General features: G+C 38.4%; 1 protein-coding gene across 4 annotated transcripts; it reads right to left on the reverse strand.

The window, feature by feature from the left end:
* Positions 1-1,748: 1,748 nt before the first annotated feature.
* Positions 1,749-26,586, reverse strand: LOC119725824. 4 transcript variants are annotated; one of them, XM_038197410.1, is made up of 6 exons: positions 26,318-26,581; positions 12,374-12,573; positions 11,557-11,628; positions 9,514-9,759; positions 5,769-5,827; positions 1,749-4,463 (listed from the first exon to the last, which is right to left on the reverse strand). In XM_038197410.1, exons 2-5 carry the CDS (start codon positions 12,536-12,538, stop codon positions 5,771-5,773), a joined length of 540 nt encoding a protein of 179 aa, XP_038053338.1. In that variant the 5' UTR covers positions 12,539-12,573; positions 26,318-26,581; the 3' UTR covers positions 1,749-4,463; positions 5,769-5,770. The 4 variants fall into 4 exon arrangements, with proteins under 4 accessions (XP_038053338.1, XP_038053339.1, XP_038053341.1 ...); XM_038197411.1 differs by having other exon boundaries at positions 9,514-9,756; positions 26,318-26,577; XM_038197413.1 differs by lacking the exon at positions 5,769-5,827 and having other exon boundaries at positions 26,318-26,579.

Genomic DNA, 26,586 nt, shown 5'->3' on the forward strand with positions numbered 1-26,586 from the left:
TGGCTAATTCCGGCCGAGTTTGTATGACCGAGAGTTGACTGTATAGTCACGTGCGCGTGTCAGCCACAGGAACGAGTCCCGAACGGAAGTCATCGATAGTGTACTAAAAATAGATAGACGGTGGAAGTTGAACCACAATCACACGACATAATTATTGCGAGAATAGAGGAATTGTTGGCACACTGGGGTTGTAGGCGGGCGCGAATATCCGGGATTTTTTTTCCTTGGCTCATCTAGCTCCCATTTTCTTGAAAGGAGTGCTGGATGGAATACACCAATGAAAGTTTATGAGTACAATGGTAAGAATAATTCCATGAGATGACAAAAGCACGAGACGAAGCCGAGAGGAAGGAGATTATTCTTTCCATTGCACGAAAGTGAAACGTACATTATTTGTGTCATACAACACCAGAATAAATCCCCGTCATCTGATTGGTCAGAGCCACCGATCGTGTGACCAAGCAATGGAACTTCTATTTAACGTAGAATAGGACTTCTCTTTTTGCCCGTGTGGCCGGGCTGTGGGTTGGACGATAGTTCAATGACATGTAATCACCGATCCAACAATCAGATGATGGGGAGTTATTCAGGCGTAAAAGAAAGTCCCCTTTCCAATATGTTTTGTCTAACTCACAACTGCTGAGCACCTCTCACTCAACGACCAATCAGTACAGAAATTCCTTAGCAATCCAGCCATACTCTTTATTTGCCCTAAAGCAGTGATACATGTAATGTGTACGAATTTATGCAATTAATGACAAATGATGCCGAAAACAGTTGCACTTTTGTATACGTGCAGGTTGTGGTTCACACTCGCCATGCACGTATACAAAACTGCTCCTTTTCTTCGGTACCATTTTTTTCATCAATTGCATAATCTTGTACACAGTATCGCTGTTTTGGGCCAAACAAAGAGTATGGCTGGATTGCTAAGGAATTTCTGTACTGATCAGTCGTAATTTGATCAAGATGTGCCCAGTAGTTTTTGAGTTAGACAAAAAGTTTTAAGGGGTGACTGTTTTTTGGTTGAGTGTATGTCTTCATCGGTTCGGTGGACCATGAAGTAATGCCGCGCCGCACCGTAATTTGATTTCCGACTCTGCTTATGCTATGATATGGTTGATGTCCCCTATCATTGCGCGGCCCCTAACGAAGCGCACTTTGAATTTTTTTTCGTCGAAGTGCGCCACGTTAGGGGATTCCGCTATACTGCGAGTTAAGTAATTTTGTGACTAAACAAAGGACCATTAAAGTTTACGAAATTCAAAAGATTCCAAGTTGCGTGATGGAAGAGTTACAATGGGAAAAAATGGCAAGAATGTTGCAACCTGACGCCACTTTTTTCTTCATATATCATATCAACGATGGTCAGTCATTGCAAAAATGTTGAAAAGACATGAATCTGCGACTGAGAACTGTTAGGAAATACTCATAAAATTTTCTTGACTCTCCATAGACTGTGTACACAACCGCTGTCTAGAAACTACATTCTTTCCAAAAAATGACCCAACTTTCGATCAGTTTTATTCATCACTGGCCCTTTTGTGGGGAAAATAGCTTTCCACATAAGACGAGCTTCCGGATAAGACGAGCAAATTAACTAAGTCCGGAGAACCGCGTAATAACGATAGTCGACTGTATCGGTACAATTAGGCTCATTACTTCGCTATCCAGTGAGAGCACTTCACTTCGATGTTTTATATTCCTGTAGCACGAATACACACATGCACACATACTCTGAATATTTGTCTTGTAAAGTACGGTAAAATGATTTACACCTTTTATTCGTTTTCCAATTTCTATCAATATTGTGTATATTTCAACATTAAAATTAATACTTGTCAGAAGTTACCAATGTGTGTACATGTTATAATCTAACCATCAACATTTCGTTCATCTTCATGCAATGGTCGTCTAGGACAAAATTCGAGCGTTACATGCCACACCGAACTCCCATATAGCGAGGCAAATGTCCTGCTTATTAAAACATACATTGCGGAGAACCAATCACAGCCTGCAGTGAACTTTAGGCCACTCTTGGTTGGTAACCGATTTCTAGTAAGCAGATAATGGTTTAAGCAGCACAGGCTACCCTTAATTAGAAGAATTTCAAATGAGCACTAAAATTGAGGCTCTTTGTGCTAAGCCATTGTATGAATTGATGACGTTTTCTGTTTAATTATCTCAACAAAAGACAGCACTAAGGCTATCTGCTACACTGCCAATTTAAAATTCCTCTAAATTGCCTCATCGTCTTTAGTACACATGTAGTACTGAGATGTGCCTTTTCATAACATGCACCCACAGTAACTTATTTGGAAAGAATGTACATTGTATATGTAGTATCCTGACGCCATTTCTGTGGGTTTTTTTCCAAAGTCTAAGGGAAGTCGAGTGCATTTTTAGAGTATTTTCCAAAATTGGAAATGTTTCTCAGTCTGTTTATGTTTTTGAACATGTTTGCAATGACTAACCTTCATTGAGATAATACATGAAAACAGTGGAGTCAGGATGCAACATTCTTTCCAATTTGGACGTTCACTATATATACAAGTTGATGAATTTGAATTCATTTGATAAAATGTGAAATTTCTCATTCCTGAAATAATGCGAATAACATATTTTTCTCGTTTATTCCTAATCAGCCTTTAAATGACGAAATAATGGCATTTTAACTGCAAATTAACAGTACTGTAAAACAGCTTACCACTATGAAAACACACATTAATGTTAAAAAAAAATACGGAATTTGTTGCTTAAGAGGAAACAAATTATAACATGTAAAGGGTAAACAGTCTGTAATGTTTTATCCAATAAAAACCATGTACAGAAAGTTATGCAATTATTTGCATTAAAAAAATGTACATGTATAGTTTACGTTGGCAAAAAGTTTCCAAGCTAAATATAACTGGACTAACTAAATCCAAACCCACAAAATGTCACCAATAAACAATAAATACTGCGACGGTGCGTCACCAATGACGTCATTAGGAATGACGTAATATGAAATTATGAAGATCCTGCGCAATCGGTAAGAACAGATGTACACGTACACGTATTTTTGTTCGAACGCTTCGCGATTGTTTTTGGGTTTTGTTTTGGCGAATTGTTGTAAACACACTTCTTGACAATCGCCATTCATTAACAGAGGTAAATTATTTCTCAAGACTAAACTAAGCGTTCTCAAAACTCAAAGCCAGGTTGCATTTTGGAAGACGGAAAATCCCGTTGGAGAAATACATTTATTGGAGCAATTTTGACATGTTTACACTCCGAGGCCACTTTATAACAAAATTAAGCACATGTACTCTATTCTTTGCAAACGTTTAAAGATAACTCGCCATCAATATTACTGTTGTTCAATTCCAGTGTGCCCTCAATTCCTTTCGCGAATCGTAAACTGTTACATGTGTACATGTATAATGTGACGATTATGTAGGGCAATATGAAAAGCCTTGGCCGAATTAGTTAATCACAAGTAATTCAATGCCTGGTCGAGTGATAAGCTATTCAACTTTGGACGATAACATGCCTTCGCCATTGTTCAGCACCTGTGACTTGACTGAGTATACCCTTGATTGACGTGACTGCAACTTGCAACAAGATTTCGTGTGGACCATGTATAAAAGTAACACACATTGTATTTAACACACTAGTCTGGCTTTGAGTTTTAAAACAAAGAATTTCGAAGTAACAATTTTGAAATGCTATCTCGTGGTTATAATCAAGACTATATAAATACCCGATATACAATTAAAACAAAACAATAGTTAGGAGTATAAACCGTAAACATAAAAATCGAACTCAATAAATGTAAATGCTAAAAATACTTAAAGAAAAAAGTACAGATTGACAAAAACACCAAGTACTTAAAACTGTTCACTGTACAAAGTAGAAGGTTCCCCTCATAAACGAAGTTTGTTCACGCGAACAGAAATTTAAAAAGTCAACTATCGTATACTGTACTACGGAAGATTAACAACAAAAGTTTCAAAACAGAAATCTTCAATGCATTTTTAATCGATATATACAGAGTACCATGATATTCCTAACATTTAAATCTGAATACACATAATCAACTATGAAAATGATATACATGTACTTAACATAATATCAATTTCATCGTTGATTGAATTTTTTTTAATGGTTCTGAAGTTTTAGACAAAAGTGTTTGTTTTCAATAAGTGTCGTTTAAAAGTGTTCTCTATCTCAACCAAGTATCACTTTAGAAGTTTTCAGAAAGTAAGCCGATGTATTCGTTGTGGGGTTGTCAACCCCTTCAAAGCACCACATGCCAGAGCAGTAAAAATCATTTTAAAACGTCTTCAAACCAGTGCAATTAAAAAAGGAAAAATCTGTGGAAATGTGCATAAATGTAATGGTGTCACGACGCAGTGCGAACCCTTTGAATTCTTAACAACTGTAGGGTGCCAAGCTACGATGGCTTAGTACCCCTCGTCACCCTGAAAGGAATGGAAAAAGAGAGAGAAAACACCACATTTAGAATCAAGGACAATTTGACTTACAACTGGGAAAGAATGTTGCATCCTGTCGCCATTTTTTCTATCATATAATTATCTTACTGAAGGTCAGCCATTCCAAATGTGTTGAAAAGACATGAATCAATGACTGAGAAACATTTCCAATTTTGTTAGAAAATACTTGCACTCGACTCTCATATACTTTGTACCTAACCAGAGAAGTGGCGTCTGGATACTACATTCTTTCCAAAGATTGCAGAAACAAACAAAGCACAATATCACTTCAACTAAGACCCTCCTGAAAGAGGTATAATTGCTAAATACACAAAACGGTGGAAGGAAACGTCCTGTAGTAAAACAATAAGTCTCTGTACTGATGACGTCACGCTTTGTTTACATGCGTCCTTTCTAATGGGAGCCTGGCGTTGACGACGATTTCGAAGCCCCATAGCTAGGAAAGCGCACAAGTAAACACAGTGTGACGTCATCGGTACATAGGCTTATTAAGCTTCTACCTCCAAAGATATGCCGAAATTTATTATCACTTGACGACTTTGAAGGATTAAGAAGCCACAGAAAAATCAATTTTACTAAAAATAGGTCATGTTGCCCTTCGATGTTAACATTATAAAGTGCAAAGTCTGGTTTCAGGACAGTGGTATACATGTAAGTTAAAGGGTATACATTGCAAAAATTCCCAGAGAGTTCGGTAAATAAAACTAAAACGATTATAACCCAATCATTTAAATAAGCTAATGATCCATATAATAGCTTTCAGTTTGGTTTTATACTGGGGAATATGTTGCCAGTAGATTCAAGATGTTTGTATTGAGGCATGGATTGAAAACTACTTTTGGAAAATTATAGTTTGCGAAAAGGAGGGATTAGGCTATGTCAATAGAGTGTTACTTTCAGAAAGAAATCCTTTGAAGCCATTTGTTAGAATTTAACAGTTGTTAGTAAACAGAGCATCACGATAAGCGCAGAATCAAGGCATGTGGGAGTTAGACAGATCAGTTAGAATGGTCATATTAAAGATCTTGGTCAATTCTTGTTCTATTTCACCCCAGAGTTATTTAAAATTTTGAAATGCAAGTTATAATCGAAATATTTGAAGAACTCCCCGAACACTGTTTGGTTAGCAATTTGTTGTATAGTATAGACATCTGCTGAGTAAGCTGCCTATGTTGCACGTGCAAGCTGTTCTAGTGACTAAGGATTATGCATATTCATGAGGCGGTAGGATTGGGTTGGGTTAAGGTGACACTACGACCTTTAACCTCTCACCTCTAGTACTTGCTGAACTGGGGGTTATCATGGCCGTACTGTTGCATTTCAATCACGTCCTGCATAAATGACAATCAGAGCGTCAGATTTGCATATTCATGGCGCTTTTAATTCATTGGCTAACAGGGTTCATTTTATTTGCATATTTACACATCTGCGTATCAAGTATAAGCGCAGCAGGCCTGTTACAGTCTACGGTGTGAACGTAAAATTGCATGAAACAAAACCCTTGAGGTCAAGCCTAATAAAGGGAAGTTATAACATCACATATACGCGTAGCAGAAAGGAGCATGTACTTGGGGAAGCCCGTATAATTAATTGATATATGTAGCAACAGCGATAACTAATTAATAATGTAAAAAATTGCCAGGAATTTTGTGTATACAAATTCACTGTCTTCCCGTCTTTCTGTCAAGGAAGTCGATTACGACGTCGGGCATTCTTTGTCAAATTCAGCCTGAGCTTTTGCTTGCTCAATTCACATAAACAATGTAAGAGCAATAGGAATAGAGTGACATTAAAAGATAATCTCCAATTTCCACATGAAACATCATGATCAAAATCGCGGAGCTACAGAGTGAGTTAAAAAAAAAGCGGAACCAAAAGCCCCCAAAATATATTTTATATCTTCGGACAATAACTAAAAAAAAATATTAAAAAAAGAAAGATTGTCCTGGTCTAGACAAAAGGATGCAAAAACTATCATCAAAGATGTGTCAGACCCCCAAAAAAGCAGTGATAAGGAAGTTGAGCACCCTAGATCAACCTGGGAAAATAATCTGAGAGCAAAACAATAATGACTGGAAAACCAATTTCAGAAACTACTTTTAGATGTAAAAAAAATACTGAAATTGCTCAATCCGTTCAAAGAATATCACCATTTAAATGAAAGAGGTTTTAGGGTCATTGTGTTTAAAATGTCATGTACTTTAAACGGATTGAGCAGTTTGAGTATTTTTTTCACCTAGGCCAATAAGTAGTTTATGAAATTGGCTTTCCAGTCAATATTTTTGGGTGCTACATTTTTTTTAAATATGAAATATATTTTTTGAGGTTTGGGTTCCGATTTTTTGACTCGCCCTGTACATTCTGAAAACTGCGCACACAGTGAAACAAGTGCATCCGTAGACTGATTGATTGATTGTTTGAGATACATGTGGCAAGTTGGGCTATCTTCCCACACATTACGAAAATATCTATGTCCCAAACAGAAATGGGTTAATGAGGTGAAGATGTTGATCAAATAAATGCAATGGAAACTGATGATGAAAGAAGTGGTTATATTCAAACGGTGTGCGTGTAAGTGAAGGAAAATTCAACCGCAAATGAATGTTTAAAAATAAACACACACCACCAAGAGGTAAAGAAGTGCATAGAAGATTGAAACATTTTTGCTTCGCCCCATTAGAAAGAGCAACCAACAAAAATTGAAGGCTGATGTTATGTGACATTCAGTGCAAATTGCAACGAATATTAATTTTATGCGTGGCATGGAATTTGAAGATAAGGTGTTGGCCATTTTGTCGATAGGCTGCAAACCCTAACCGCCCTGAATCCTTCAAAATCCTCTTTGCCAAAGTGGAGGAGTTTGGAGGATTGAGGTTACATGGCAAAAGTGCGTTACTGATTTTGTAGGATACACTTTGTCAAGGTCTTGGGCTGGACCTTGTCTTGTTTTTTGCTCAGCCATGCATAAATATAGGCCTGGATTATGCTTGAAATACTCCGTACTGTTTCAGGATGTCACTGGCCGAGCCTCAACATATTGACCGTCACTGCTGCAGGATTTTGCAGGATTCAGGCAGTGGTCACTCCTCCACGGACCATATTCAAGAAATAATGGAGGAATTTGCAGGATTGAGGCTATATGTTTTTGTTTTTTTCCACGAGGCCAATTTTAGGATTTTGCAGGATTGAGGCTACATCCTAGCAAAATGGCCTACTAGAGGGTTAGGGCTTTAGTATTGTTGAAAATTAAGGAATGCTTTGCATAAAAGCAGAAAAATCTATCGAAAAAGTCTATACTCGGTAATGGAATTTGTATCCTTGTGGAGTCATTTCTTTGTTATCGTGTACTAAAGTTTTCGAATTTATAAGTGTAGTTTCAAAATGCTCCTATTTTTGTCTAGAATTAATTTCCTGGGCTGAAATTCATAAAATACTTCAATTTGCGACAGATCAACCCACCTTGGAAATTCCTAGTTTTTGAGTGAAATACATATAGCTATTTCGTGATAACCTTGTGGAGACGTATTCATCTATAGACATTGCCCTGTGGAGATGTACAGTATACAATCTTTTGTGCCCTATTATGCACATGTCTCCACAGGGTACCGTATACACTAAATGTGTTTTAATTTTTTTAATTGATGTTTACGAACGTGTCGCCTTGTTTAAAATGTGTACTTGAATGTTGGCTGAGAATGTTTGCCAGTCACCTTTTGGCCCTAGTTTGATCTCGTGTACACTAACAATTTTCTGAAATAATTGTTCATTTCCATGTGAATCAGAAAATGCGTAGTGAGTTATATAATTACCGCATAATAGTCCATACACAACACACGCCCACACAAATAAAACCCATTTTATGGGTCCGACCAACCATATATCTGTCCACCAATATTTGGCTTGGAGGCGAAGCAGGAAAGAGAATCCAGAAATGTATGGAACAAAATTAATCCACTATGATGAGGAACACATTTGAAAGTAAATGCTGTGAAGATATTACATAAGTACGTTTTTGTTTTATCATTTGTCTCATGAAACATTGACCTAGCATATACATGCCATTTGAATCCCTGAATATATCCTTTAATTTCTGATTACAAAATCGTTTGTATTCATTTCATAAGCAGTGCAAACTTGAAAGCTGAATGCCCATTGTCGAAATGTGTCCATTTCGACAATGGGCATTCATCTTTTTGCAAGGTGACATACATAGCTTGTATACTGATTTAATGTGGCTGTTCGTTTTTGTGTTCATCCTCTACATGACAAACCCAATTTCAACCATTAAAGGGAATACACAAGATTTGCTTTTGCTGTAATTTTCAGAAATGGATGGATTTTTTTTGGGGGGGGGGGGTTTAGTATTTTATGGCAAGTGTTACACTGACTTGTTTGAAGATTGGTGTTCATAAATGCTGGAAAAAAACCCAAGACAAACAATCACATTCCTGTAGTCTGGTTCCCTGACCCCACTGAAGATGATACGGAGCACTTTATAGACGTTGTGAAATTGTAAGGTCAGGGAACCAGTCTGGCTGTGCGTAATGGATTGCAAACAAAATGCGGACTAACTAAATATGGTAAATTGGGGGGCAGCACATGTATTTGAAAAAAAGCCAGTTTTTCCCCCAACGCTGGTCGGCCGACCAACGTTGGAAATTGATACAAAAATACCACTTTTCTTGAAAATGTCAGCACACCAGGTGCCATGATTTTACAGGATGCTGAAGACTGTCATTCACTAAGAGTCCAGTAAGGTATTTCATAATAATTTGGTGGTTTTGTTGTTTGATGTTTGCAAATGTTGTATATTCCCTTTAAGTATTGCACTATTGAATGCGCCACAGATTTAGCCCCTTTATCGGTGTTATGGGTGAACCTATACCATAACACTGCCAGGCTGTTTCACTGTAGAGTAAGAGTGACAGTCAGTGTGTGGGTGAGTAAGACAGGCACTTCTGGGACCAACCAAAGGATTAAAAAATCACTGGTTCCCTGAATTTAAATTGGTTCCTACCTCCTCTTCTGACGGCGAGCCAATCGGCAGGCAGCCAGCGAACATGGACAGCAAGGCAAGTATGGCGCATATCATGCTCATGAACCAGATGCCGATCAGGTATATGAAGTCGGGTTTTTGAGCAATGGTTTCTGCCGTAGAACTCTTGAGATTCTCAAACGAGCCCCAGATTGTCATACCAATGGCACACCCAGAGACGACAAGAGCCAACAGATTGACGAAGACAACCTCACAGGCACCGCTCTGCTAAAAAAAAGAAACAAGATTTAAAAACACCCATTGACTAGGCGCGTATGACTTGTGCAACTAGTCGACTAGTTGCCACTTTAATTGCAACAACTTGCGACTATTCAAGACTAGTTGCTCATGCCTACCACTAACCCTGAGCAGAGACGTCAATCATGAGTTGCGACATGAGAAATAGCAAATTCAGACGCCGTGGTTTTTTTTTTTGGGGGGGGGGGGTTGAGGGGCCATTTTTGACTTGCGATTGATGTATGTTTTGAATACTTGCCAACATTCAGCATCCTTCAAAACCGTACAAAATCATCCAAATCTCCCAGTAGATTCAGAAGAACTCGAGTTGGCCGATGGATAAACATAGTTTATTGTTTTTATAAATACAACCTCTTAATATGTGATGCGATCAAGCTAAATGGGACGCTTGTCGACCCTGGTCAATTTTTATTTATTTTTTTACAGACTTGAAAAGAGCCCAATCTCGGCATTACTGCTGTGAAAACCGCATGCTGATACCATCTTTAGTTCAAAACTTATGGAAGTCGGAACACCAAGAGATGTGATAAGTGATGTGACAAACTGGCTCTATTTTGGCCTGAATCTCCAAATGAAAGTTCCCGACAAAGGACTCGTTTAGCTTGATCGCATCACATATTGTAACCTGATTTCCAAATGTGGAAATTCGTGCACATTAATCGTATGGCACCAGAAAATGTCACAGATCAAAGTTGAGACTTGGTACATGCAAAGGACTTCATAAAAGTAAACCAAGCTTTCGTGGTCAAGACAATTGATCACAACATAACCACGGGTCTAATTGTACAGGCTTCCTAAATGATTTACAGTTTCCTATACGTTGTACTGGATCTAAGAAAAGGGTTATCGTGTAAAGGTTATGAACTTAAATGAAATCTGTCAAATTATAGCTCATCAGCTTTCCATTGATACCTTATTTGCCTCTCCACAGTCACCTATGACTGAGTACCACTGATTTCAAAACGAGCCACTTTAACAGTTTGTCAAATCGTAAATTAAGAATCCACACTTGCGAGTGAATTCGTAAATTAAGAATCCACACTTGCGAGTGTATTCTTCGACTTAAACCATTGCGTCAAAAGAAGTATTGGCATTAACAGTGAGTGGAGATGAAAAGACTTGGGATAAATGTTGCAACCTGACGCCACTTCCGCGATTGTGTACAAAGTCTATGGAGAGTCAATAATTTTTTTAAAGTATTTCCTAACAAAATTGGAAATATTTCTCAGTCCCAGATTCATGTCTTATCATCATTTTTTCAATGAATGCCCTTCATTGAGATTATATATGGAGAAAAAAAGTTGCGTCAGGTTGCAACATTTGTCCCGGCTCCTTCCGTTGACAAATTGATAGTTCAGACGATGATTTCTTTCTGACTCGAAGTAGGTTTTGCAGTGACGGCAGAGAATCTGACAGGGAAGATGCATTGGTAATTGCGGAAGGAAATTTTCACGCAGACGGTCCTATTAATGATCATTATAGAGAACAATTGTCTGACGTGTTCAAAGTGTGGATTCGTAATTCCCAATCCACACTTCACTAAAGATTCTTCGTTCCGAATCCACACTTTGTGACCAGCGTAACAGATTCGTAGTTCCGAATCCACACTTTTAACAATAGTGTGACGTCATAGCAATGGTTTAATACATATTAACCCATTCTTTTTGGATTATCTTTTTTTATACACCCAGTACATCAGAAAATAATCCTATAACTGCGAATCAGACTTGGATTGAACTGCATTAAATTAAAACTCGAATGTCTTACCCCACAGCAGTTCATGCCATATTTCCACTGTGCAAGACCAAATGTGAAGTTCCTGGCACCAAGTAGCAAGAGCTGCATGAAAATAAAAATATAAAAAATATCAGGCTCATATACCATTAAACTACATGTTGAAAATCTTGGAAAACAGTTACGTGTAAATCAAGACAATTAAACGTCGGTGAAGGGCAAAACCTAATTTGATTTGTATCACCCCGGCGCAAAAATTCCATGTTATAATAAAATTCCATCTTATAAGACAAATAGCCTATTATTGGAATTTCAAAAACCAAAATCGCCTTTTTATCCATGATTTCGGATTGGTCATCTAAACATGTTCAATGTATTTTGCTTGAAATGTCTCTTTTTCCCTCATTCAATTACGTCATCATTTCAGGGACAAGTATTTTGCTTCCAATAGACCTGGGACCTAATGGCTTTGTTTACATATGCGCTTTCTTATGGGAGCGAAGTCGGGGCGCCAGATAAAGTACGGACCGTGTACCACATAGGAAAGCGCACATGTAAACAACACGTGACGTCATTAGGTCTCAGGCCTATTGAAGATGGTCGATGGCGGTCAAGAGACAAAAAGGGAGGTGAGCAGGACATGTAGCAAGAATTCAAGACACTGTTCAGTTTTGCTCATGAATATGGACATTCTCATTAGCATAAAAACCAACAAGGCTTCAAAATACCCTTGCAAATGTCAAAACGGAAATTGAAAATAAGGTTAAATGGGACGCAAAGATGCATGTTCAAGGATTGCTTTTAAGAAAATACATTGCATGAGCCCCTTAGGTTATAATCGTATTCTTACCAGCATTCCACACCAGTGAGGTACAGCTCTAACCACCGCGTTCAAGTTAAGGTCATTACTTGGTAGTGCTTTGTAGGAAATACCCTCCAGCATGATACCAAAGCCGAATGCGAACATGATGGCGCCTGTATAAGTCAGGAGACATTTCTTCGTTGAGAGTTGCATGGTGCCTCTTTCCACGTGTGCTCTTCACCGTCTAACTGAAATGCGAAACGAATCAAATTCATTATTAAGCACGAGGACGCGTTTAACCGCGTGCACTACGCACGCGTATTTTACAGAACCGAGCGATTTTCGTTTTCACGAAGTAACACCCAAGTACTTTGTACACTGTGCGCCCACTCGGTATATTAACGTTTTTCACGAAGAAACACTTATCTTTATGTCACCAGTTTAAAGGCTTTTATTCAATTTTTCTGTAATCCCACAAGAATACGGATTAATTACGTTCCTGTCAAACGTCTTAAAACGTTTTTATCCAAATTGTATTTCCGTAACAGGGTTGTAACTTTGTGAAAACCGAAAATAGTTCGCGCTAGTGTCCGATGTGCGCGTGCACAAGTCTTGTGTGTTACTTCGTGACACCCAAAATGTGTCATGTAGCGGTTTTCACGAAGTAACACTGCAGTGGGTGTTACTTCGTGGTGTCGTTGACGATATTGTACCTAGTACTTAAGTTGCAGGATTCTAAACAACTCTCTCGGAACCTTCCCGCAGTCAAAATATTCCTAGATGTATAAATTGCGACGTTTATTTGTGAAGAGTTCCAATTTGTTTATTGCCCAGAATAAATAAGCGTATTTTTCTACGTGCGACGACAGATTAAGGGCGTCTATATACATGTACCTTGTACGTCAACGTCTGTGGCTTCAAGAGACAATAAAGGATCTCCGCCAATTACTAATTTCAATCGCTTCTTGTTAGATTCATTTTAAAGTAAATACTTTAAAGATGCTCAGTTTGTGCCATTTGTATGTAAACCTTAACAATTGTGTTTTCTTTTACCGAATTGCTGTACTATTTTTATAGCATGTTAAAGTTATTCATTATGAAATGCGACATCCCATGAGAATAATCAGCTCGTGATAGGCCTATAGGATGATTACTTTACAGTCATTTGCGTCCAAGCAACAATGTACTACTTTAAGTAACGCAAGAATCGGGAACCAGTCTAGCAACCCTACATAAGAGCCATTTTGAGAGAATTACAAACGCCACATACTGAAGGGGAAAAAATTTTGAGAAAAAAAAACAAATAGTTTCTGCAAAGCAAGGACCTAACTCTGTTTATAATGATCGGAAAGACAGTTCCGGTTTCATATGAAAAACCGGCTCCTACTTCTTCATCAGAAAATTTTGGTGAATTTAAGCCTAGTTTTCGACCAAAACCACAGGTATCCGCAATGCAGTGGTTCCAGGTAAACTCACCAAACATTCCACTCGGTTCGCGATGCGTGAAACATTTGAATAACTAAAGGTTCCTCTATTCAATTTTCCCATGGAATTTGTGATTGAGTTTGAACTTTTTCTTTGATTCTTGCTACTGAATGCTGTGTGTGTGTGTGTCAAGCGTGGTTGAGTATTTTGTTGATGCCGTGCGTAAAGCTTTTGAAAAGATCAAAGGCTTTAGTTCACAATAATTTGACCTTTATCGCTCAGCTACAAGTCATGGTTTGTATTCCGAATGCATTCCCTTATTTGGATATTTTCTGGTTCGGAAGTGAATTTGCATAGGGCTACATGGCATTGGTGCTAATGGGGGTCTTGACCAATATTGACCCAAGTAATAACATGGCTCGGAATGCATGTTTTCAAAGGAGGGTTAAATTAGCACATTATTCCCCATGCACGATGTGTGGTGCCAACAAAACTTCTCTTCCTTATCACAGTACATGAACATTTGTACATGTAATTTGATTTCAACCCTAACTGCCCACTGAGTAAATAAGAACATGTCATCCCCCAAAATGATGGACGGTTGTGAATTTTGATGGAGTTGAAAGGGTAGGGTTAAAGGGAATGTACAACATTTGCTTTTGCTGCAATTTTCAGAAATAAATGGATTTGGAGGACTAGTATGTCATTGCAAATATTGTAATAAACGTTTCACGTTTTGGGCTTGTAGATGCTGGAAAACCAAGAAAACCAATCGTGTTCTTGTAGTCTGGTTCCCTGACTTTACTTAAAATGAAACGGAACAATTTATAGACTTTGGGGAATTGTAAGGTCAGAGAATCAGTCTAGCAGGCTTGTACCCTTTACAGGTGTGTGATCAATTCCAAAGAAAATGCGGAATAACTAATTATGAAAAATTAGGAGCAGTTTTTGAGGGGAAAAAAACCCGTTTTCTCCAACGCTGGTTGGTCGACCAGCGTTGGGAAAAATATCATTTTTCTTGAAAATGTCAGCACACCAGGAGCAACGATTTTACAGGATGCTTTAGACTGTCATTCCTTAACAATCAAGTAAGGTATATTTCGTGATAATATGATCATTTTGTTTTGTGATGTTTTCAAATGTTGTATCTTCCCTTTAAAGGAAGGCTTAAAATAATGCTTCTTTAAAACCTCGAACTGGACGTTTTCAGTACGTGTTAACAATTATAACATGAAAAGAATAACTTCCTTTTGGAGTCTGGACAAACTTACCAAAACTTCTAACAAGTGTCAACTGTGGTCGTAAAAAGGGAGTGTTACTGCACGCCTTTCAATGGAAACGTAAATGCATACAGCCTATGTCTGGAGAAAAAACTTCATCCCACGATGAAGGCTTACTCATGCAGATTATCTCAACAATAACCATATCGGCCCAAAGCTTTAGTTCAAACATTTGACCTGCACGGGTCAGCAATTTTTGCCGGAGGCAAACATATTTAAAAAAAATAATAATAAAGAATTGCCTATGATGACGTGTCTGCGTGGGATTAAAGGCAGAGTTTGACCAAGTTAAAATTGATAATGTTGAGCAATTATGTTGTTTATCCGTCACGCTAAAATAATCTTATGTAAATACATGTACATTGTATGTGGCCCTTATGAGGCACCTTACATCAGGTCTCTGATTCATCATAACGTGTTTAAGTAGGGTACATAGGGGAAATATTTGGGGGAATTGTGCCGTTGATGATACAAAATCATCATGCACACGGTCAGAGTTGGCCTAGTATGTCTTAAAGAAAGATATTTGGCTATATAGGACCATCGCAGATTTGTTCTTTAAAAAAATATAGGCAGAACAACAAGCAATTTTCAAAATGGCTGCCATTGCTTTTTGATCAACCTATATTTTTTCAAAGGACAAATCTGCGAATGCCCTATAGCCAAGTATCTTTCTCATGACATACTCTCACTGTGTGCCAGATCCCATGCTTGTATCATTAAAGGCACAATCCTATCACCTATCTACCGTACTATTTGGAGATCAGCACGATCGGTTCCTCACAGGTGCTCATGCATTTATATTCTCCTGTGGGCGAGAGGCAAGAATAGTAAAGTGTCTTGCCCAAGAACACAAAAATCATGATTCAATTGGGGTTCGAATCCACACACACAACACGCACAAATATTATGGAAAAAAGTTTGGTAAATGCCCAAGTACAGTCGAACACCTTTATAACAAGGTCCTTGGGACTTAACAAATTACCTTGTTATAACAGGTACCTTGTATTAACAGTATTGGAAAACAAAGGAAAACACAGACTTGGGACCTAACCTTTATAAGCATGACGTTGTATTAACAGTGCTCCTTTTAACAGGATTCGACTGTACCGATTTTTTTAACAGATTAACCCTCACTGTATGGACGCGGTCACAAATCACAATGCGGGGAAATATGACGAATATTCACTCACGACAAGCAAGCAGACCACTCCCTATGTACCATATTTCTGCCATATTGCCCGATTTTGAGGTTAATATAAACCTATACTCACTGCAGGTCGGGATATAGAGAGAGGGATTGAGTGTACACGCCTTTTTTTCGCTTAACTTACAATTATGCCCCTTTAAAATCCCAAAGTATTATGCCTCAACAATTTGGTTAAAGTTGTGAACATCATGCACCTTTGGCCTGATTTAATTGGAGTTTTTTTTGTTTTTTGTTTTTTTGACTTCAATATAATTGTTTTACATGTTCCCGTTTACATATGCATTCCACGAACTCCACGCCACAGAGGAGTAAATACATAAGCTGCTCTGCATATCCATAAGCAATTAATTGTAGCCACATCTTCGGCAAAAGATTCCTCTTTAAGAAATCGTTCAGTATTAAAAAAAAAAAAAAACACCTGCATGTACATGACCAACAGATTTGTGTACAGCTATTACATCAGGCAGGAATCCGAATGACCAGAAAAAAATGGTGCAGCCCAGTCGATTAAATGCCTGATAAATATATTTAACTTTCAACATTTGCATATGACGTCACGCGCAATGAATATATCAAAATGTCATCATTTGCATAATATATGATGTACCAACGCAATGTACATCGGATTTCAAATGCGCCTGCCTACTCCAACTCCCATTCATGAACAAGTATGCTTGAGCTGATGCTGTTCCTTTAAGCTTGTTGTTTGCGACGAATTTATAGTTAAACCTCAACAATAATTTACATTCATATCGAGCCCACTTTTCACCGCATACACTGCACCTATTCTTAATTAAATTTGTGTGTCCCCAAAGGATTTTGTTGAGGCCTTTTCAAAGAGCTTTCCAAACGACACTGCGGTTGATTGTCAAAGAAAAGCTTTTACAAAGAAATGAACAAGAGAATGCCTGATGCCGATGGGTTCAAATACTTTTGGTCTTTTTAAACACGACGAACTGCACTTTTAGCTATTCAAAAACAACCCTGACCTAGGTTATAAGGCTAAAGTTAGGCTTGAAACCAGGCGCATTTTTGCATGGTTCAGACCTTGCGTGTGGGTCTAGTCTTCGTACAGAGGCTTATTAAATTAGGGCGTGGTTTTTCTCGAACTTCAATTTTGATGAAAACAATATCCAAAAGGTCACTGTTAATTGTTGAGGTCATGTGACCACGGATATAAACTGCATGTACTTCATACGTGGCTGGAATTCTTCATACGCCGGGACATTTGGTAATTTGTCGAAAGGCTGCATAAGTTAAAGTTATCCTATATTAAAATATATCATACGCACTGTCTGACTGCATGTCTGTCCATATGAAGGTAGAAGGTAGGATTCGAATATTTCTACTTCCATGCTATGTCTGTCTACAACACGATTCAATTCAATCACTAACAAACCAAAACAGGGTCAAAACACTCTGGTCAACCATGATGGGGGTTTAGCATGAAATACCGATTTGTCAAGTAACAGTTTTATCCGCCCATCTACACAGCACGCAAGAAAGTGCATGGGTGACATTGATTCGCCCATGGAGGAAGGAACGCATGATTCGCCATACAATGCGCAGATCCATAACCACATGTACATTGTACATGTACTATGTACATGTACATCATGTGCAAGTACATGTACAATGTATACATGAACAATGTATACATGAACAATGTACATGTATACATGTATACATGTACATGTACACACACGATTATACATGTACATGTACACCCCTCTCACGCACGTATGCCAGCAGCAGTTGGCGTTGACACCAATAACAGACGGGGGTTAAAGGTCACCTAACAGTGCTTTTAACTTGGCTGACCTTTTGAGGGTCAAACGAGTGTTCCCACACAACCTTGAAACTGACTTGAATTTACTACTGCTTCCTTCGAATAAAAATGTGCAGTACATCATGTACAAGTACATGTTCAATGTATACATGAACAATGTATACATGAACAATGTACATGTATACATGTACATGTACCACACACGATTATACATGTACATGTACATGTATATACCCCTCTCACGCACGTATGCCAGCATCAGTTGGCGTTGACACCAATAACAGACAGGGGTTAAAGGTCACCTAACAGTGCCTTTAATGGCCGAGCTTTTGGGGGCCAAAACGAGTGTTTCCACACAACCTTTTAACTGACTTGAATTTACCACTGCTTCCTTCGAATAAAAATGTGCAGTGGCCGCTATACCCAAATTCTCATGAACTGGTTCCCTTAAGCATTCCCGTTAAACTTCTGTTCCCATTTCCAAATAAAATATAATGACAAAATAGCTTTCGTCCGTTATTTCGATGCTTCATATTTGCTTATTATTTCTCCCACGTACAGGAAGTTCAAGTTCCTTGGCGGCTTCGACTCTAATGTGAATTTGTTCAGTACTGAACTATAGGCGTACAAGTACATATAAACCTCAAGACCATGGGTGTCGAGAGGGGGGCAAGGGGCTTGCCCCCCCCCCCCCCGCCCCACTCCCGGACAAGCCACAAAACAGAGGGGGGAAATGAGCAGGAAAAGGAGGTGCGAAGTCATATTGTTGTTAATTTAATGTGTTGGGGGGGGGACAAATGTCCCTGCCCACCCTCAAAAAACGATAAATCGGGAACAAGAATGCTGGAAATTATAGGGGTTGGGGGGGGGGCATCCTGGCGACGCCCATGCTCATGACTGGTTTTCGCAAACTCTACATTTTATAGCCTGTACTATTTCAAAGATTGAAATGTACTTTATCAATGCATCCAAGATCACTCCATCCACAGACAGGACGATTTACAGAGTGAGATGTTCTCTCACGTGTTTCGACTGAACCTGAGTTTCACTTGAAGTCGTCTAGTAACTAGTTTCACTCTTGGAATTAAGACAGGACATTGAGTAGTGATGTTACAGTTATATTGCTACTAACAGTTTTGTTTTATAAGATTCAAATATAATTGGGTAGTTTTTTTTTTTACCACGCCCAAGGAGTACTTATCAATTCTCTGTTCATGCATGTATAATTCATTTTTGTAAACCAACTCTATCGATGTCTTTTCGACCTTTTGCCACTCATACAATTACTCATACAGCTTTTGACACACCCTTGCAAACAATTATTTAATCATCACAAAACCAAATATGGGTGGTTTCAATAAACTCAACATAGCTTAAAACCAAAAGAATCTACCGTAACAATAAATTCCGCGCTTTTCAACGGTATGCCCCAAATTTTGCAAAAACGACAATACAGAGTATATTTTATTGTGTTGCAGTTTCTATTAAACAAATGAGAGATAAAGAGAATATTTTTGGGGAAGTTATCTATTAACCAACAATTTGGACGAAATCCGTGAATGTCATTGTTTAATTGCGGTCATTGCGGTTTGCGCGGATTGTGTGGTGAGTATACTCAAGTGTGCATTTACGGTAGTACAGGTACCGGGTACCCGTTTGAAAAAAAAACACGGGTACCCGGATACATGTTAAAGAAACTCAACGCCAAACATGCCAAAATTCAAATCTCGGAAGTTGCTGTTGAGATTGTTAACAAAGATCCGCACGGTGAGACTACACTGAAAAATCGTTTGGGTTAATTTTACCCAAGAAAGGGTGAAAACTGCATCTACCCGAAATTGGGTTGTTCTTACCCAATTGTTCGGGTTATGATTTCTGTTTAATTCAATAAAAACTTGTGGTCATACAATTAGACCAAATTTAACTTGGTATTGTATGACTACAACTCTTGGTTGAATTTTTTGGGTAAAATTAACCAATGTAATTTTTCAGTGTACCGGAACGGCGCATCAATACAGCAAAATACAAGTACAGTGGGTTTTATAGCTAATTTACGGTGTAAACTGCAGCTTTCACGAACGTCATAAATGTGAAATATGCCAATTGCCAAAACAAATTTCTCCATGTGGCCTGGTTTTCATTTTGAAAATACCCCACAAATGACCTTGCAACCTTTCTTGTTCATTGTCTGAAAAGTAACTAAATAATCTGTAAAGTTGGTACGGGTAGCCTACTCGATTCCTTAATCTGGAACCGGTTCCTGACATTAACGGTCGAGTACTCGGGTACCCTGTTACGATGCACAATCAGATGAACAACCTGCCTGATTGATTTTGTTGTTTTTCGAGGGAGACACGAACCAGGTACAATGTCTTAAGATTCTCTTCGATTTCCAAATAATACGCTACGGACTGTACGATTTAAAGTGAACATTCCTCTTATGTTACTGCTAGGATGAAATAATATGTCCAAAAAAACAGTGGAAACTCGAGTGAAAACTGAGCTCGAACAATTTCACTCTAAAAGGGCTGGTCCAAAGTTTCATTTGCTGGGAGTGAGTTTTGATTCCGAGTAGGCCTAATTGAATGTTCCATTCTTTAGAAATAGAGGGAGATCGGAGGACCAGCTCTTCAATAATGGTCATATTATGATCCTGCTTAATAAATGGTCCATGACGTAAATTGTCTTCCGACAATATTTTGTCATTGTTAATGAAACATAACAAAGCACTCCTCAACTATTATTGCCGAATGCAATCGGTCTGTACAACCACACAAGCTGGCAGATTCAATTATGAACACAAACTAGCAGATTAGATTATAAACGTGTTGCCATATCTGTGACACTTTATAGTGTCCATGATAATTTTATGACTGATTGAGTACAAGCAGAAGTAATGGGCGGTAGCCGAGAAAGACCACATATAATATCCAAGGTGAAACTCATTTCGGGAAATATGGTATGCCGGACCTCGAATAGGATAAACAGAAATCCTTGAAAGGTGCTTTTTCATATGGACCTTATTCTGTAAACACAGCCGGTTGATGGTCTCTTGAGAAATCCAAACGATATATCAAACGGGTCGACAGGTCAAGGATTGGGTGGCGATCAGTTAAGATATCGGGCACTTTCATCAACTGTCCAGTGCGATGTGTTTTAACCCTAACCACCCCAACTCCATCAAAATCCATCCCTTCATTTTTGGTGGATTTTGGGGGACTTGGATTAGAAGACCTGCCGTGACTAAATATTAATGGAGTATGATGGACTTGGGTCTAATGGCCTGAAGCAGTGCTAGGGGTATTCCTATGTCAACCAGTGCGTCAGTGGTGGATTCCATTATGTCATGTATACAGTTTTGTCTTGGACGCACAGTGATTGATGAATTTTGATGCACTTGGTCTAGTTCCTAGTAAAAAGGGAGTTAAGACTAATGCAATACTATATTTACCTTATTTTCAATTTTTGGTTTGCCATTTTCAAGGATATTTTGGTGCCTATTTGGTTTTAAGCTAATGCGCATTTCCATATTCATCAGCAAAAAAAAGTCATTTCAGGCAGAAACCTCACTGTTACAGCTATTTCGGCAGCAAAAGATGCCAGAATTGTGGATATTTGCTGTCGTCAATTTTCTGCTTTCTGTGGTGATTCATTGTTATGTCAGTACATGGCAGTAAGCCAAACCAGCGAAAACGTGTCTCACAAATGTTTTCAATGAGCACATTTTGGGGCTCACATTTTGAACAGAAAACCCCCAAAATGAACAGTGTCTTCCTAAAATGAAATTTGTTTAATGCTTAAAGAAGTGCAGCTTCCAATACTGAATCAACCAAACGAGGATGTCAAAGAGATTTTATACACTTAAGAGGAGTAGAAAGTTGCACAAAATATTGTCCGAAGAAAAATTCATATCATTAACCCTTTAAAGCGGGTCTTTCGCATGATATTGTGCAATTCTAACAAAGTATGATTTAAGAGTATTTAGAAAACATGTTATTGGGAAAAAACAATTTATCGTTAGCACGAAATGAGGCATTGTAAATTCACCCAATATTGCTCTAACGGTTGTAATACACTTCCTTCACGAGTTGGCCATATTAATCTGAAAGCGAGGTAAACTGTCATTTTTGGAACTTGCGAGCAGAAATGAAAGCAAAGAAATAAAAGTTCGTTATAATTTAATACCAATCGATCTGCTCTGATGAGTGCTTTTACAACTTGTGATCAAACGTTTAAAACGAATTGAAAGTGAGGTTTTGAACGCAGTCTAATCATAAAATAGTCTGGCACCATCGCCATCAATAGTTCACAATTTGTAAAATAGATTCAGGGAACACGATCGAAATAGCCTCCTCATGAAAAAAAGTCCATACAAAACGTATGTATAAACTCTTGAGCGGGATTATGGTATAATGTACCTTCAAAGTTTAACGTTTAGCCAAAAAAAAAAAATCGAAATTATATCCACAACTTATAATTTGTAAAAGTTTTTCAAAGCGATTGGATCTTTGAAACTTATATGCGTACACAATAATTATATGCACTGCTTTTGCAGTGGGACGATTTGACGTACTTAAAAGCAATAAAGGCAAAATAAATGGGAACATTAGACGTCTTTAAAATGTAAAGTTGACATGATTTACATTTTCACGAACCAACACTGCTCCAGATGTATATAATTCGGTATTGCAAATTGTGTACCTAACTTCTAAATGAGACATGTTGTTGTCATACGTTTTCGTACCACCCACTCTGATTACTGTGTGTACCGTCATTTGACAGCAGTAAAGTTTTATCCTGTTTTTGGTCTGACTAACTTTAATGGAAAGCATGTGTCATTAAGGCACACGGGCAATCCTTTCACAGACACTGTTGTCTAAAACGCCACACCCATGCGTGGTGCGCAATAAAATGCCCAAGCTCCCAGGCGGTTTACACAATAAGCTACCTTGAGTATTGTTCACTGATGGTGATTTCGCATGACAGATATCAACCTGGGGGAAAGACCACTGCCGAAGTGGTCATTCTAGAGACAAGTCAAAATTACACATTTTGTTCCCCTTGAAAATAATCTAATGAGTTACGATTCAAATTATCATATAATAAAGGACGTACAAGTATTGAAGTAACAATGTTCCAGTGGCAAGTTTGAGACAAGTCAAAATACAGATTGTGTTTCGTTAACCCTAACCTCACCTAAAGCTACAAAATACTACTAGTAGTAGGCCTAAACTGTATAGTATGAATTTTTCTATGAAATACTTCACCAAATATAATATGTGTGCACAACACTCATAGTATTCTGTAGTACTCAGTTCTTTATTCCAACGTAATGGCTAGGCCGTTAATACGAATATCTATGAATGAACTTTATACGGTAACATTTGATATAAATGTCATCGCCCAACTCACGGATGTAAAAGTACATGTTAAACTACAGAAGTGAGCATTTCTAGACGCGTCAAACTATAATCATTTTCCTTGAAAGCAACTACCATAACTAAACGTTCTATGATTATATTTTATAGAACTTTGAAACCATTTCACAGACATATCGAATGTTGACAGTTATGTCTGTTACTTAGGTACATGTATATGTTGCAGTGCATTGTGGGACAAAGGGCGCAAGTGATTGACGATTTGAGTTCCACGGTTTGTCCCACAATGCACCAAACATGTATAATTCCACTGCACATTTCCGGCCTGGCGGCTATATATTCGCAAACTGGTCTACGTTCTAGACCTTGTCGTGACCGAGTCCTCGTTTGAACACACAACGCAGCTTACTGGTGCAACGCCAATGGTCTATATGTACCAACAATTTCATATGCGAGGGTTCGGTCTCGGCTTCCCTTGGGTACCAAATAAATTTCAACTTCTTTTCCGTCAGTAAAATAAGCCGGGAATAAAATGAGACATGAAACGTTAAATAGAAATGACGCAATACCATTGTTAAAGGTGCAGGTTCAAGGGACTTCGATAGTGCGTTGACCGAATAATCCTAGAGTGTTCTCCCAACACGCCCCCACGAGGAAATACAAGTGCATAATGGACGATTCCATTGACTCACACGGGACAAAAGACACAATGATGGCTTATTGAACAAACTGAGAAACTGCGGCAAGGGTGGGTAACACTAAAGGTCAAGAAAACATCTGAATCATATTTTTTCTACAAAATAATTTCTAAATATATATTTGAAATATTTCAGGAGTTATAGTAGAATAGCCCACAAAGTAACTTTCATGTGCTCCGCCCTAGTTTCAGCCTACCAACATCATTATGAATCCTTGAACTTGAAGTATAAAGGCACTTTTGTATTAGGTTGCTCAACCTGATGACGGCTATCAAACTTGACCACAATTTGAAATAAGAAGCTTTAAATGCAGTTGCTGAGCCTTGCCATGTGAAATTCGACTGAAGTTAGCCTGATTTTGTTGGTGCATTTTAGTCCCTTTTCTTCAATCCTGCACAATCCTCCAATGGCTACCATGTAGAAACTCGATTCAGCCTCAATCCTCCAAAATCATCCGTTATTTCTTAACTTTCTTCCGTTGAGGGGTAACCACTGCCTCAACCTATCAAAATCCTCCACCAATCACTGTGAATATGTTAAGGCAGTGCCAATTACATGTACATGTATATGAAAAAGCAGTGCGGATGGTATCCAGTAAATGTGAGCCTCTGTTATGCATGGCTGAACACAAGCACTGCAGGGTACAACCTACAAACTCGACACAATGCATCATAAATCAACTGACACTTGTTTGCCATTCAGCCTCAATCCTCCAAAATCCTCCAAAACTGCCTGTTTGGTTTGGAAGGATTGAGGGGTGAGTTAGATCGGTTTGAACACACAACTATCCAAGTCATGGTGTACGTGTTCTACATAACCCCGAGGACAGACACACAAAGGAAGAACAACAGATCCTTTCAGTCCTCGGGAGTTGGGTCTTTTGTTCAAACGGTCCTCTGTAGTAGGTTCGTGTGTTTATAGTCTATGGGAGAGAGTTATATTACAGGACAAGGGGAAACACAAAGCATTGTCCTCTGGAATATAGTAAAATAAGATGTATGTGCAACGATGAGTTCACAGCTGATTGTATCATGTGTGTCCTATTACTGTGACCTCGGAAGGACATAGTATTTTACTCATCGCGGTTTAGAATTGTTCTATTTGTGTCACATCCGAGTTGCCGCGTGTCTGTTATTATACATGTATTACTCCTGTCTGTTTCGTAATCGCTTTATCAGCTGCTGATGTCAAATAGACCTTTTTTGTTGTCCAAAAACAAAGTAAATTGGGTTTTTGAAATTCATCTTTACCTAAATGCCAGACAGACCTATTCAAGTTACATAACATTGCATGAGACAACCGATTGAAATATTAGAGGGTATTTTTTAAACATATTTATGACGGAAGGGGAATTTTAAATTATCTAGGCGTCATTCGAGAAAAAAATTCGTAGTGTCGCTTTCTGTCTGAAAAAGTGTTCCAAAAACCGAGAGTATTCGAGTCACCCAAAAAAAACACATCAAGATAAATCTTTCATGAAAAAGTTTATAACTACAAAATAGTATAATATTGTAAAATTATATCTCCGTCGATAACCGATTTTGGGAAAGAATGTATCGAGACGCCACTGCAGCAGTTGTCATGGTTGTACAGAACATTTGCAAAGTATTTCCTAAAACTGAAAACAAAAAGGCGTCAAGGTGCAACATTCTTTCCCTATTGGGTTCTCAAATATACACTAGCTGTCTCCTTATTTCAAAACCAAAAAAAAGGATATTCGAAAACAACATTACGACATATTTTATAATTTCCCGAATTTTAAAGAGATACAAAACTATAGCAAGAACGCAATAGACTTTAAATCGATTGCAGCCCACATTTATTACCAGTGTTGATCATCCCTAAACAAAAGCAAAAAAACGGTAGTATTTTATTCTTGCTGCGAAGTACATGAATAGTCTGTAGTTCATAATAACTCAACTCCAGGCAGTATTGATCACGCCTATATGCCAGTTCACGTAGCACAAGATCGTGACGTGTACAAACCAGATCGGATATCAAAATGTGCACAGTAGTGAAGGAAGGATATTACATGTAGCAATAAGTGGCAAGTTACCCGATACCAACAACCCAAATGACCCGTATAACACCGGTCGAATTTATGACCGTAAACACTTACTTTCCTAGACAAACTTCGTCGTCATTTTGGATTGCTTTAAAACATCATAAAGGTAAAGCAGGATTTGGTGAATATGAAAGAATGTTCACTTACCAGAAAGTTGTACTGGGAACAGACTTCTTCCAGCAGATACCACACACGTACGAGTGATAGAATACGTTTTCACACTAGGCTTACAAGTACACCGTTCAACCTGTATCGGTGCCTACACACGACCTTGTACAGTACATGTACACGCACGGGTTCCGTGTATTGTTAGGTAAAGTAGGGATCTTCGCCTGAATAGCTTTCACTGGGCGTGGTATTCGGGTTGCTTTTGTTGTGCAAAATACCTTAGCCTAGCCCTACGTAGGACGTGCGGG

This window comes from Patiria miniata, unplaced genomic scaffold (genome assembly GCF_015706575.1).
Source record: "Patiria miniata isolate m_02_andy unplaced genomic scaffold, ASM1570657v1 HiC_scaffold_19, whole genome shotgun sequence".
Classification (NCBI taxonomy): Eukaryota; Metazoa; Echinodermata; class Asteroidea; order Valvatida; family Asterinidae; genus Patiria; species Patiria miniata.